This window comes from Phaenicophaeus curvirostris, chromosome 14, assembly GCF_032191515.1.
Source record: "Phaenicophaeus curvirostris isolate KB17595 chromosome 14, BPBGC_Pcur_1.0, whole genome shotgun sequence".
Lineage (NCBI taxonomy): Eukaryota > Metazoa > Chordata > Aves > Cuculiformes > Cuculidae > Phaenicophaeus > Phaenicophaeus curvirostris.
This window is the reverse complement of record NC_091405.1, coordinates 12,152,445-12,165,636: the sequence shown is the minus strand read 5'-3', so window position 1 is coordinate 12,165,636 and position 13,192 is coordinate 12,152,445. Positions and strand designations below refer to the sequence as shown.

The 13,192-nt window shown below is 50.1% G+C and overlaps 1 protein-coding gene across 1 annotated transcript; it reads right to left on the bottom strand.

Moving 5' to 3' along the window:
* Nucleotides 1-45: 45 nt before the first annotated feature.
* E2F4 (E2F transcription factor 4) lies at nt 46-12,921 on the bottom strand. Its single transcript, XM_069868472.1, has 10 exons — nt 12,744-12,921; nt 11,050-11,159; nt 10,379-10,540; nt 9,809-9,852; nt 7,081-7,142; nt 6,451-6,736; nt 5,515-5,706; nt 4,306-4,353; nt 2,673-2,717; nt 46-2,331 (listed from the first exon to the last, which is right to left on the bottom strand). Exons 1-10 carry the CDS (start codon nt 12,888-12,890, stop codon nt 2,216-2,218), a joined length of 1,212 nt encoding a protein of 403 aa, XP_069724573.1. The 5' UTR covers nt 12,891-12,921; the 3' UTR covers nt 46-2,215.
* Between the last annotated feature and the right edge of the window lie 271 nt (nt 12,922-13,192).

The window sequence follows — 13,192 nt, the reverse complement described above, 5'->3', positions numbered from 1 at the left end:
ACTTTTTGGAGCCACCCTGTTGTGCTCCGAGCACGGCAGAGGGCAGGCGCAGGGTGGGGTGAAGTGGGAAACTCTGGAAAGTTTTTTGTTTATTCACGTCAGAGAACACTGTACAAATATTACAGGTAATTTTTTTTCCTTGCAAAAAGTACAAAAATAATCTTTATATATGAAACAAAAGTTCATTTGCAACTGTAAATTCTTCTCTAGGTATCCTTTTCTGAAGGTCGTCTAACCGGTGTTGAGCACGGACACTTGGAAGGAGGGTGAGGGCCAGGCAGGACACAGAGGGCTTGAGCTACACCAGCGCCACGGATCCTCGCTAACACACACAGAGCAGGGCATTTCCGTCGGCTTCCACGCGAAGGAGAGCAGGCTTGGGAACCAGCCTGAAGTTTACCCCGCCGCGCGGGGTCCAAACGCCGTGGCTGTCTCCACGGCAGCAGCTGCCTGCTGCCAAACTAGAGCAGCTCCCATTGCTCCTCTCGAGTTCTTTCCCAACGGAGTTTCCAGTGCTTTGGGGCCACCATGAGTTGCAGAGGAACAATATTTCTGGAGGAGTTCTGCACAGATCAGGATGGCCCAAGGAACCACCTCAGGGGCACCTAAGCATATACTTGCTCACCCCTGCAGGCTCCAAGAATTGAAGACTTCATGTCCCTTATTGCTGGTGCTCCAGCTGGTTTTGTGGTTCACTGGCAGCTAAGCGGAAAAGTTAAACATCAGCTGGTTACGTGGATGGCTGCAAGCTACCTGTCTGCAACATCCACCACGCTCCTGGCCTGGCCCTTTCTTCAGCAGCTAGTGAAGCAGGAAAGGCAGGACGGCTGCTACCACCGCGTCAGCAGGAATATGTGCAAAACTGAAAACACGCAAATACAGGATCTGACCGAAAACCAAAGCTGGGGCTTGCAATATACAACACAAATCCATCAGGGCGTTTTACTCCAACTAAAATGCACAGGGTCCAAGACTGCTACCATCTGATCGTCACAACCCAAAAGCAGACCTTCCTTTACAAAGCAACGAAGAAAATCTTGCAGAAAAATTATGCAGAGAAAGCATCGCACTAGGTAACTGACGTGCCACAGGATCAGGAATTAGGAGCATGGGTACAGACACTGGAGGAGCAAATTCAAATATACAGAAAGTGTGATCCTGAGCAGATGCCAAAAGAGAAAAAGGCAGGGGAAGCACTATGTAACTTGTCACAACAAAGCACTACTGAATTGTTACTGCTTGGTCATCTTTTAGACAGCTGAAGGCTCAAGTGCAATGGTTGGAGAAGACAGCTACTTGCAAATATAAGCAGGCTCTGATGTGCCTGGAGTACCTTACAGGCACCAGCTGGAGCAGTCTTACCCTTTCAAACATCTCTTTGCTCAGGCAAAAACAAATAAAATTTAAAAAAAAACCAAAACAAACATACTGGCACCTCTTCTTTAGCCCTGTAGAAACAGCACAGCTGCTGTACCAGGAGCTGAGCCCCTGGGCTCGCGCATCAGCACACCTATGAACACAGAATCAGCATTCCTGCTGATGCACAAGCAGGGAAAAACTCACCTCCTGGGCCCTACTAGGAATGCTCAACTCCTGAGTCCCACTAGGAGGCACAGCTGGCTAAAAAAAGTGCTTTTTCTTGTAAAACATACTAGCTTGGTCTGCAGTCACTGGAAGAAATGGACATTTCAGTGCCATTTTTTTTTCCTCATTGTCATTCAGAACTCCAACCACCCCAATCTGAACCGCTCATGTTGACAAATCGAGCTAACTAACTCCGAGCTTGTGAACTGACCACGATATTAGGGTTCCTTGTAGCAGCTGGTACCTAGGAGGTGCAAAGTGCCTCTAGGAGTGCAGGAAAAAACAAGGCATGCAGATTTGAGGAAGTACGGAGAGGCACGTGGGCAGACTCTACAAGTGAACTGGGAACACTCGAAACACAGACCCTTTGAAGTGAGGCCCAAGATCCAGTGGAGAGAGAGATGCGGTGGGGTGAGTTGCACATGCACGTTGCACGTACAACTGAGGAAGAGGAAGAAGCTATGGGGAGGCTCCCAGCCTGCAAGTCCACATCTCTTGGTTCTGAGTCCACATGAGACCATCTCTGAATCGCTCACACACTGAGCTCTAGCACAAAAGGAATCCAAAAGTAGACACTTTCCAAACAGTTACGAAATGGTCTGTTTGTGAGTCTCACAGCCACACTGAAAAGTCAGAGGTTGAGGACAGGCACATCAAAGAGGTCACAGATGCCTTCGCTCTCATCCAGGTTATAGATGTAATCATGGTCTCCAGGTGGCGGGGAGAGGCGGAGCAAGGGAGCAAACACTGGGGAAAAAGAAGCACACAGTTGGTTACAAAACTCAGCACTCTCACACTAGTCAAGAGCTGCCAATAGGCACTGATTTGCAGAGCTGTGAGGAGGCCACCTCACAGTAACAATCTTTGAGGTTGCTTGAAATCAGCTTCGTGATATGGAAGAGACAATCTGTTCTGGTCCATGTATCTCTCCCAGGGACCGGCAGGACAGTGAAAACAGAGTCTGTGTCCAGAGCCCAGAAAAGATGAGGGCAAGTCTGCAGGCGCAAGGCTGCCAGCTGGGTAAAATCACACAGTATGGTCTTTCTCCCCAGGAAAGGTCACATCAGGAGGGGGAGATTCAAACTCACCTTCAGAGGACATCAGCTCTTCCATCAGCTCAGAGTTCATAGATTCTGGGCAAGAGACAAGCACAGTTAAGCAATGCACTCTGCTTTCCTGGCCTGTTCCTGTGTAGTATCCCGCCCTTCCCAGGGTGCTCCTCACCCTTGCTGTCCCTGCTCTGGGCTGAGGCACAGTGTGCAGCAGGCACTGGCAAAAGCGAGGCTTGGGCCTCCTGCCATGGGCAAGGGGAAATCTGTCAGACAACACAAGCAGCATCAGAAAGTTCTGCAGGGGTTTCTGCCAGTTTAGCTCAACCACGTGCCTGTCTTCTTTACACAACAGGCTGTGCCTTACCCCTGCCCTGGTGTGCTTGCTGGTGCCCCAAACTCCTCCAAGGGAAACTCCTCAGCGTGCACCTGAAACTGAGCTGGTAGAGCCTGACGTATTTACAATCCTCAAGTACCCACCAAACTTGCTAGGGCAGGGAAAAAAAATTAAAACCCAAATGAGCTGTTCCAGCAGCAGTACAACTAATGAACCTCCAGCTTCCTCCAAGTTTGTGTCCTTTGTCCCCCTAATTTGCTCCCCTTGCCCCACAGCTGCGCTGTGGCTCATCCAGCCGTACGCCCCAACAGATTTGCTGGCTGCCCACTGCCAAACAGAATGAACATCAGAGCTCTGCATGTCCTTTCTTAATGAGCCATTAACTCTGCTCTCCCCGCTACCGCTCACACAAAATCGTACAAAAGTTATCTCTGAACTTCCTTCCTCCAGTGTTTACGCTTGGCTAGCAGGCTCATGAGGCGCTTGAAGGGCACACAGACAAGCACCCAGACAAAGCACAGGCAAGGCAATCTCTTTTCATTAGGAAGCTGAGCGTTTGAAAACAACTTTCTAAACACCTCTCACTTCATCAGGTTAAGATAGTGAATATCTAACTCATTCTAACTGGGCTTAGGAGATACTACACACACTTTCACAAGAGAAACTCGGACCAGACCATTTTCAAGATGCTTAGAGAATCATAGAATCACTAGGTTGGAAAACATGTTTGACATCACAGAGTCCAATTGTACTTGTCCACTATTAAATCATATTCCTAAGCACTTCATCTACCCGTCTTTTCAACCCCTCCAGGGCTGGGGACTCAACCACCTCCCTGGGCAGCCTCTCCCAGTGCCTGACAACCTTTTCAGTGAAGAAATTTCTCCTAATGTCTAATCTGAACCTACCCTGGCACAACTTGAGGCCATTTCCTCTCACCTTACCCACAGCAGACTGTTTCCTAGAGGACAAGAACCCACCTGGCTAATTCATTGCCAGGAGACGAAATAATTTCAACACCAGACAACTAGACAGGAATAATATCAGCTTCAATAAATAGCAATTAAATGCAGACCCTGCCTTCTTAGATTGTCTTCATGGTTGGTAATATCACGGGGGGGGGTGTGTGTGTGTGTGTGTGTTTCAGCTACCGCTGAAACAAGACTAACCTGGTCATTTTAAGAGTTCCCAACTACAAATAGAGAGCCAGCAGCCACCAGCACCTTACGAAAACACATACCCATAATAATCCAAAAGGGAGTAAGTAAAACAAACTGTCCCGCTTCTATGGGCAGATGGACACAGAACAAAACCATGGTCAGGTAGCACACATACCTCTCGTTGGATCAAACATCTCCGACAACTCTTTGGGAAGTTCCAGTACTGCAAACACAACAAATCAAATGGTTTGCATTGTTAGATGGAGTCTGAAATTCTTTACACCTGCTGTCCTACTCAGTCCTTATGTACCCAAATCATCCCATGCCATTCAGAAATTCTGCTTCCATACCCCACGTCACGTATTTCTGCTGAAGTCATCAGCAGTACAATACTTAAGCTTGACTACTTTAAAATAGACCTAGGGGAGCCCTGGTACCTGAACATATTATCGCTGTCAGCAGCTCTAGAGTGATGCCCTGGCTTTAAGCCTCACATGGCTTCAGCTTCCACAAACCACCTTCATCTATCTTGTGTAGGATGAGGACCTGCTGTTAGAGGGTCAGCACGGGCCCACTGGGATATAAGTTACATGAACACCAACAGCCTAATTCCACAAGGAAGACTACCCCAGGATGAAGACGGACAGTTCACACTTGTCTCAGATACGCTAGCAGCAGGCGTGTAAAAAAGCACTGTGTGAGCTACATTTGAGTGAAATTTCATCTTGTAACCATAACTCCCTAACCTAGAGTGTTTCTGCAGTGAAGGCAGGCTTCGAAACACGAAGGCAGTGTCTTACCCAGAGGATGATTCTCCTTCCTTGGGCCAGCCTGCCATTTCCTGGCATTAAGCTCAAATGCTCCTTTTTAAAGCCCATTTCACCTCACCAAGCACACATCAAGGAGCTCCCCAAACAGACACTGTGAGATTGTTAAGAACACAAGTTCCCTAAAGACAGATGAAGTATACCTGAGTAAAGGAGGAAAACAGAGACAAGAGCTCCCCTAATAAAGTAAAACTCCCCACAAGTTACAAAGCTGCTCTCAGTAACGGCAGGAAATTCTATAGCTTCACACAGTCTCAAAAGTTGGACCAAGCATTGCAGAAGAGACTAAAAGGGAACAGTCCTACCTGTAACACCAGAAACACGTGTCATGCAAGTGCACCTTGCAGATTTTCTACTACTGGTGTCACAGAAAGTGTCAGGGCCATAGACATGACACAGTCACCTTCACACCATGTTCTGAGGGAAATGTCTACTCATCCCTTTCAAACAACAAAGGCAGAACAGAGTTCAGCTGCATCCCCCAGGGGCCAGCAGCCTTCCCCTTGCTCCAGGCAGCTCACTCTTGGCACACACGTCAAACCAGGGTGCATACTCACTTCCCGTGGGGTCGGGCTTGATGGGCTCAAAGGAGGTAGAGGGGCTGGGTAGGACGGAGCTGCTGTCCAGCGAGGCAGAGGACTGGAGCGCTTGGGTATCCAAGCTGGCCGGCTGGCCGGCTGGCGCAGACACATTGCTGAGGGAGTCAAAGTCACTGCTGCTCTTGGACTCTGCCGCTGAGATACTGCATTCTGGAAAAAGCCACAGACACAGACAGGAATCTCCCACCAGCCCTGAAGAAAGCAGCTGCAGCACAGACAGCTTTCACTGGCCAATCCTGGCCAGGTGCACACGGCTGCATGGGAAGAAGGCTTCTTGCTTTCACCCAGCAAAAACTTCCCAGTTCTGCTGCAGCTCTGCTGGAGAGCAGACTTGGCAGTGCCAGGCTGCAAACAAGCCAAGAGCACGATCCCACAGTGGTTAACACAGGCCAGGTACTAAGCTACACTGGGAGAAGCACGGCCAGCACATCGAGCACTCTATTCTCCTGTTCAGGGCTAAGGCTGCACATGGAATGCTGTGTCCAGCTTTAGCTGTCATCCAGTTTAAGAAGGATATGGAGAAGATCCAGCTGAGAAAAACCCTAGCCAGCCAGGACTCTAGGACCTACAAGGAGGTGTGGAGACAGGAAAAGAGAATTCTAAGGGCAATCTAACAGTGGCTTGCAGCTACCCAAGAGGCAGTTACAAAAACGGAGAACTTCTTGGTGGTGCTGAACGATGTAACGTGCACAAGAGGCATGAGATGCAACTCAAAAGGATCCAGATATTAGGAAAAAGGAATTCACCAAGAAGGTTCTGCAGCCCTAAAAGAGTTCACTAAGGAAGCTGGGGATCTCCACTGCTAGAAGCTTTCAAAGTCTGGCTGGACAAAGCCACAGGCAGCCTAACCTAGGATTTGTGACAGTCTCCTGCCTCCTGCAGCCACTTTCTCACCTGTGCTTTCGACTTTCACGGTGGGAGGGCTCTGGTCCTGAGTGCTGGTAGGTGTTGGCGTAGAGGGCTGGCTGCTGCTCGGAACAGAAGCCTCCTGGAAGTGGGTGAGAGGTGGTATCTGTGGTTTTGAGGGTGCAGCTGCCTGGCACTGAATGAGGTCATCAGGGGGAGGGACAGGTAGTACGACAGGAGGAGAGCTCCAAGCATCTTTGTTTACTAAGAGAACGTCAATGGGACCACTTGTGCTCTTCAGCTGGATCTGATATTTCTTCTGCCCATTTAGGCCCTGAAAAAAAGTCAAAAGCAAAACACAATCACACGTTAAATGCTCTTTTCAAATGGAACCAGAATTTCCCAGAGGTAAGATGTGCTGTTCAGACAGTTCAGCACGGCTCCCCACACAACTCCCCTGACTCCCAGGACTATCCTCTGCCCCGCTGCTCCTGCAATTACTCATGTACTTCCAAACATCAGAGTTTCCTGGGAATTATTTAAATTCTGGAGCCTTCCTTGGGCTGTCGGTTCCTCCACCTCCATCAAACCCCTGACTGCCAGCTAGTCAATCCAGCTACAGTCCCCGCCAGACACGCACACACACCCCTGCCCTCTGCCCACACATTTATCACTCACCTCAGGAACAGGAACCTCCAAACGCGTGCCCGATGGGGCTCGAATCGCAAGGAGGGTGTCTCCTGTGAAGACAGACTGGTCAGCACTCAGTGGGCACAAATTTCTGATGGTGATTAAGTACTGACAAAGAGCTGCTCCTCAGAGCCCCCTGTCCTCTGTGCTCCCTTCTGTGGAGGATTGTCATTTACACTCCCCTAAGCTGCCAGACATCTCGTACAGCTCCCAGCTAAAAACAGCCCAGGGCACAAAGAACCTGTCAAGTTTCTCCCAAAGCAACATTCAAGCATTTTAGCAGCATCCTTAACAGCATCAGCCTTTATTTCCCTCAGAAGAGCTGGCTTAAATTCACTCTTAAGAGCAGCTGAATCCTACAGGAAGGATCCTTCACTCTGTTGGAACAAGCTTTTAGATTTCCATTGGGAACAAATGAGTGCACAACTGAAAGAGCTGCACTGCCAGCAAAGAGACAGTGTAGAACTAGGCTGGAGAGCCAGGCTGCGACGGCAGCCTCATGCTGGAGAACCAACACTCAAAACAAATGCTCCCCAGTCTCTACCAGAGAGAGCTGCTGCCTGTTGTTAGTTGTTTTGGACTCTGCACAGAGTCCAGCATGTGCAGGGCTGGGAACCAGGCTGACAGCATCTTTCCTTTTGGAGTTCTGCAGATCTTTAGACCTGCACTCCTAATAACAGTCACAGGCAAGCAGCTTCCAGTCCACATACAGGTTTAGAGAAACGTGAACAGAGAAATGTGAACATCAAGGGAATTCAAGCCGAGCAGTTAGCAGCTTTCACTGTGAACGTTTAAGCTTTAGTGTGGTTAGTGTTCACACTTCACCAGTATTCTGCATTAAGCTTGTTTTGATGATCAAGTGAAGATCCCCAGAGTGATGGGAGAGCGGACAGCAGCAGAGCGCAGCCTTTCATTTCAGGCAGGCAATCAAAGATCAGATCAGCAAAAGGTACAGGGATTAAAAGTACCACAGAATTTGTCAATAAGATGTTTTTTAAAAGATATTAAATATGAGTAATAAAGCTCAAAGACACCAGCTCAAGCTTTGAGACCCGTTAGCTTCAATGATACAGGCGCTGCGTTTCTCTCTCTCTCAATAGCTACATCCCAACACTTTTACAAAACTGCACACATCATGACATTTTGACTCTGCAAGCGCAAATGCATCACAGCACAGATTGATGTTTCCTAGTCGATAAAAGCTAACATAGTCTCCCCTTTTTCTTTTAATTAATTCAAATAACGAATCCAAATTTGACAAGCGTCCAAGCAATGGAAATCTTCAAGCCCAAACTCACTTTGAGAAAGTGCTTTAAACAGCGGTCAATTGGAAAAAAAGGAGCTGAAATTCAGCCCGCACCACAGCCCAAGAACACAAGAGCTCCAACAAACAACCTCTGCAAGGCTCAGAAACTCAGGAAAGGGAAAAACAAAGACATGCAAGACATTTTCATACAGGAAAACTGGACAGACAATGGAAAAACATAGACCAAGCCTCTGTTTTAGAAGGAATTCAGATCTGCCCACAGTTAAGACCTCGTCTCTGCACATTTTGGCGAGGTTGGACTTCAAATGTAAACCAACTTGCAAAAACCAGGTGCAATAACATGCAAAACACTCACTCAACCAAGCAATACGCTGTATGCTGGTCCCCAAATCTGCTGTAAGTTATCTGGCCCCAAAAACTGTCAAACTGAAAACCCAATCCCTGCCCCCAAAAAGCATTAGTTTAAACCAGAAGAGGCAGTAAAGCAGAGGGGGTGTGATGCATTAGTGACCCGCAGGAACTCAAAGAGTATGCTGCCTGGTGAATAAGGAAAGCACACAAAGGCAAAGATGACTAACAGCAGCACTGATGAAGCACGAGGTGAGAAAAGCGCTAGGAAGAGACAAGGAGAGTCAGACAAGGGTGAAATTAGCAGCTGGGGTGGTCAGGATAAAGCAGCTTCACCCTCTGCTGCAAGCAAGCAGATGCACCGGGTCAGGAGACGTGAGGCATCCACTGAAGCAGAAAGGAGCTGCAACACCACACCACGACAACTGAGAACAGTCGATGTGCTGCAGGCTGCTGTACTGCATACAAGCTGCCAGGGACTTCTATTTTTTTCAGTCCTATGGTTATCGTTAAAATTGGCAATTGAGAAGGAATGGAGAATCCTGTGGATGCCCCAGAGAGACAGATCATACGGCTTTTTATGCAGGCTCCTCACAGCTTTAGGGGACTGAGGTCACCGCAAGCAGCGTATTCCCTTCTGCTCTTCATTACCTCCCTCTTGCATTCGTGTTGGGAGAGGGCACAATGCAGCTGAGGGACTACTTTTTATACTGTTTTCTTGCTGACACTCAGATTTCTACCATGCAATAAAATTTGCTTTCTATTATTAGAACATTGCCTACCCAAGCCCTCAAAATCAAGGAGTCCCAACAAAACAGCCACACACCCACATAGTGACATCCTGCAAAAAGACTTCCTTAGGAATAGCAACTATTTCCTTTCAAAACAAGTAAAAGGAACCTACTGCCCCCTCTGAGGGTGAAAGCCACAATGCAGTGGTACACAAACCCAGGATGGCGTCAGAGCTCACACTACATTTAACTTGATGGTGTTGAGCAGCCTATAGTCCGCTGCCTCCTCTTTCCTGGAGGAAGGAGAGCAGCTGGGACAGGCTGATAGGACTGCAGCGATACATCTTTACAATAAGCACTATTTCCTCACCTCTGAAGCACCTGCAGATATCTTCATGTGTCACATACGCTAATGTTTCCAAGGTTAAGGAGAAAGGCCGCAGCTTCCCACAAAGACAGAAAACTCAAAGGGTACCCGACATTTCCTTCCTGAGCACCAGAAAAGCCGTGCCCAGGAGGCTCTTCATGCCATGTTCTGAAGCGGCCTGCAGGCAAAGTTTGCAAGCTACACACTTATCAGAGCTGACATCCCAAGACAAGCAAGCCACAAGAGCAGCTCTGCACTTGAGAGCACGACACCTGCGGCTCACAGAGAAGTGCTTTTCTCATCATGGTAAATATTATAGTGTTTTTTACTTCAAAAAGCCAGATGAGAAGCCATGCACTGCAGAGAAAACTGGTTCCCAGGCTGGACAGAGTTACCCTCATTTCAAAGGCAGCCGTTGCCGCTTCACTCTTGCAACACAGATGCTCCAGCTACAAGAGGCCATCACCATCCCTCTGCCCAGAGCAGGGCAGCACCAGCCCAGCCCTCAAGTCTCTGTTTTCCAGCACAGCAAGCGAACAGAGAGACGTAGTAACTGGGTCACACAAAGGATATTGACTGTTCTGCACATCTTCTGTAACATTTTTGATGCTCTGCTGAACCCACATCTTCTGCTGCTCCAGCTCCTGTTCACGCTGCTCCAGGTCCTCTATATCTGCCTTCAGCTCAATAAGTTTGTGAGCTATTTCGCGTGTGTTGCAGCCAGGACCCACGCCTCTGGGCAAAGTGAAAAGTAGAGACATGCATCAATTAGCCTCTGAAGGCACCCAGACCAGCCCCAACCTCTCAGAGAAGCTGCCACTTCCCTCACTGCCAGCCCCATCCTACATCAAGCCCAGATCGCCCAGAAAGCCTCAGCTCTACCTGCTCTAGATCCCTGCCTCCCATCAAGGCACCATTTGGTACATCTTCTTACATCCCACAGACTGATAGGGCTTCCCCCATCAGCAGTGCCACAACAGGCTTCTTTTCTAGCCAGAGGTGCTGCAAATGCTGAGTTTATACCAAAATAACAGTTGTGCTGTAGGAGAGAGAGAGTCTCTGGAAGTACCAGCACGTGCAGATCACCAAGGAACCTTGCTCGGAGCAGGGCATTTTAACCACAGTGTCACTCAGACAACAGCCTGACAAAGCCCTGCTTGCCTGATGAGGAAAAAGGCACCCACAAGACAGGACCTGGGACTGGAAGGGACCTGTGAATGATTTAGAGCTTCTCCGTCACTCACTTCCACTGGATACTGTTCTTGGATTTCTTCTCAATCAACCCAATGCCTTCCAGGACATTCGTGATATCGTAGATCCGTCGCTTCTGTCGCACAGCCAAGGTATCCGCAGCCTGAAAAGAGGTTAGACACTTAACTCCAAACTCTCAGTCACTCCTTCCTCCCTGTCAGATTAATTCCTGGCCAAACACTCCGCTTGCCATCTCACACTCATCTTGCCCTGGCGCCTCAAATTACAAAGCCCCATTCTCAATGCCATTATGGCCATGAGAAGAAGCTGCTGCCCCTTTGTTCCCTTTCTTACCCAACGGCCTTCCCACTAAGCACAAAACAAATTTACACATCTCGCTTGGGGTGGGTCCACAAATCAGCAGCGCATCCAGAGCAGATCCGCACAGGAACAAAGCTCCCTCTACTCTCTTAGTAATGGACCAGGAGTCCAGAGATCCTGTGCCACACAATGGATCAAGACACACCGACCCATGCAAATTCACCTAATAGAGATTTTAGGTAAGAAAACACTCCCCCAAATACAAAGCGATGACAGCTTGGCAGAGGAGAGGAGGGACGCCTCCAGCCAGGAGGCCCCTCCAGCCCTCTCAAGGCTCCCTGGTACTCATGTGCCACCTGCAAGGGGTCAGAGCACGCTTGCACATCTGCCCATGAACAGAACCAACAACAAAGAAACTTCAGCTACAGGGAAGGCCTGGGTTCAAGTACCATACACATGTCACAAAGACAGAGCTCCTTCCTCTAGGTGAAGATCTCTACAGCACACAAGCGAGGCACATTCATAGAATCATAGAATAACCAGGTTGGAAGAGACCCACCGGATCATCGAGTCCAACCATTCCTATCAAACACTAAACCATGCCCAAACCGTTCACCAGGTGCTTCTCCACAGCCTCAACATACCAGGACAAGCTTTGGCAGCAAGGAATCTGCCCACACTCTCCTTCCTGCTGTGTGCCAGAAGCAAAGTGTGTGGGGAGGAACAGCGAGTCTGTTTCACTGAATGGTTTGGGTTGGAAGGGACCTTAAAGCTCACCCAGTTCCAACACCTTCCACTGGATCAAGTTACTCAAAGCCCCATCAGGCCTGGCTTCCAGGGATGGGGCAGCCAGAACTTCCCTGGGCTACCTGTGCCAGGGCCTCACCACCCTCATTGTGAAGGATTTCTTCCTAATCTAAATCTCCTTCCTTCTAATTTAAAGCAAACCCCCCCTCATCCTATCACTCCATGCCCTTGTAGTGCTTCTGCAGGTCCTGCTGGCCTTACGGAGCTGGGCCACGGTGCCGGTGATCGAGCAGCATCTTGGTGTGGGTCAGGGACCCAGAACACACCAGAGGGTCTAAGGGGAGACCGAGCCAAGCACACGAACGCCTGGAAAGCCAGGCAAGGCCTGCGGCCTCCTCTGTCCTGGAGGAAGTGGAGTGGCTGGACTGGAGTGACAGGGGAGAAGGCGTGAGTGGAGTCCCAACATCCCCCGAAACTCCTGCAGTGCCTGCAACCTGCCGTGTCCCCCAAAAGTGCTGCAGTCCCTGCAACCTGCCGTGTCCCCTAAAACTCCTGCAGCCCTTTCAGCCTGCTGCGTCCCCCGAAGCTGCTGCGACCCCTGCAACCTGCCAAGTCCCTGCCGCAGCCCCGGTCCCTGGCGCAGCCCCCGGTCCCCGCGCGGGGCGCCCCGGCCCCGCACCAGCTTGAGGTCGAGCACGCCGTCCTTGGCCTCCTGCAGCAGCGACACGAACTTGGTGGTGAGCAGCCCCAGGCTCTTCTCGTGCCGGCTGGGCGCCCCCGCGCCGCCCCCGCCCCCCCCGGGCGGCTGCTGCCCGCACTCCGCCATCTGCCCCGCCGGCCCCGCGCGCTTCCGGGCCGGGACAGGGGCACTTCCGGTATGGAAGAGGAGCGCTTCCGGGGCGGGAGAGGGGAACTTCCGGTATGGAAGATGAGCACTTCCGGGGCGGGGCTGGGGAATAGGCAGAGGGACAGGGACGCTCAGGCTTCCCGGAGCCGGGAACCGGGAGAAGGGGAGGGACATGCAGCCTCCTCGAGACCCGGACAGGGACACGGACACGGACAGGGACACAGACACTGCCCGGGGTCGGGATCCCAGCAGAGCAGATTTTGGCTAAAAGTGAATGTGAT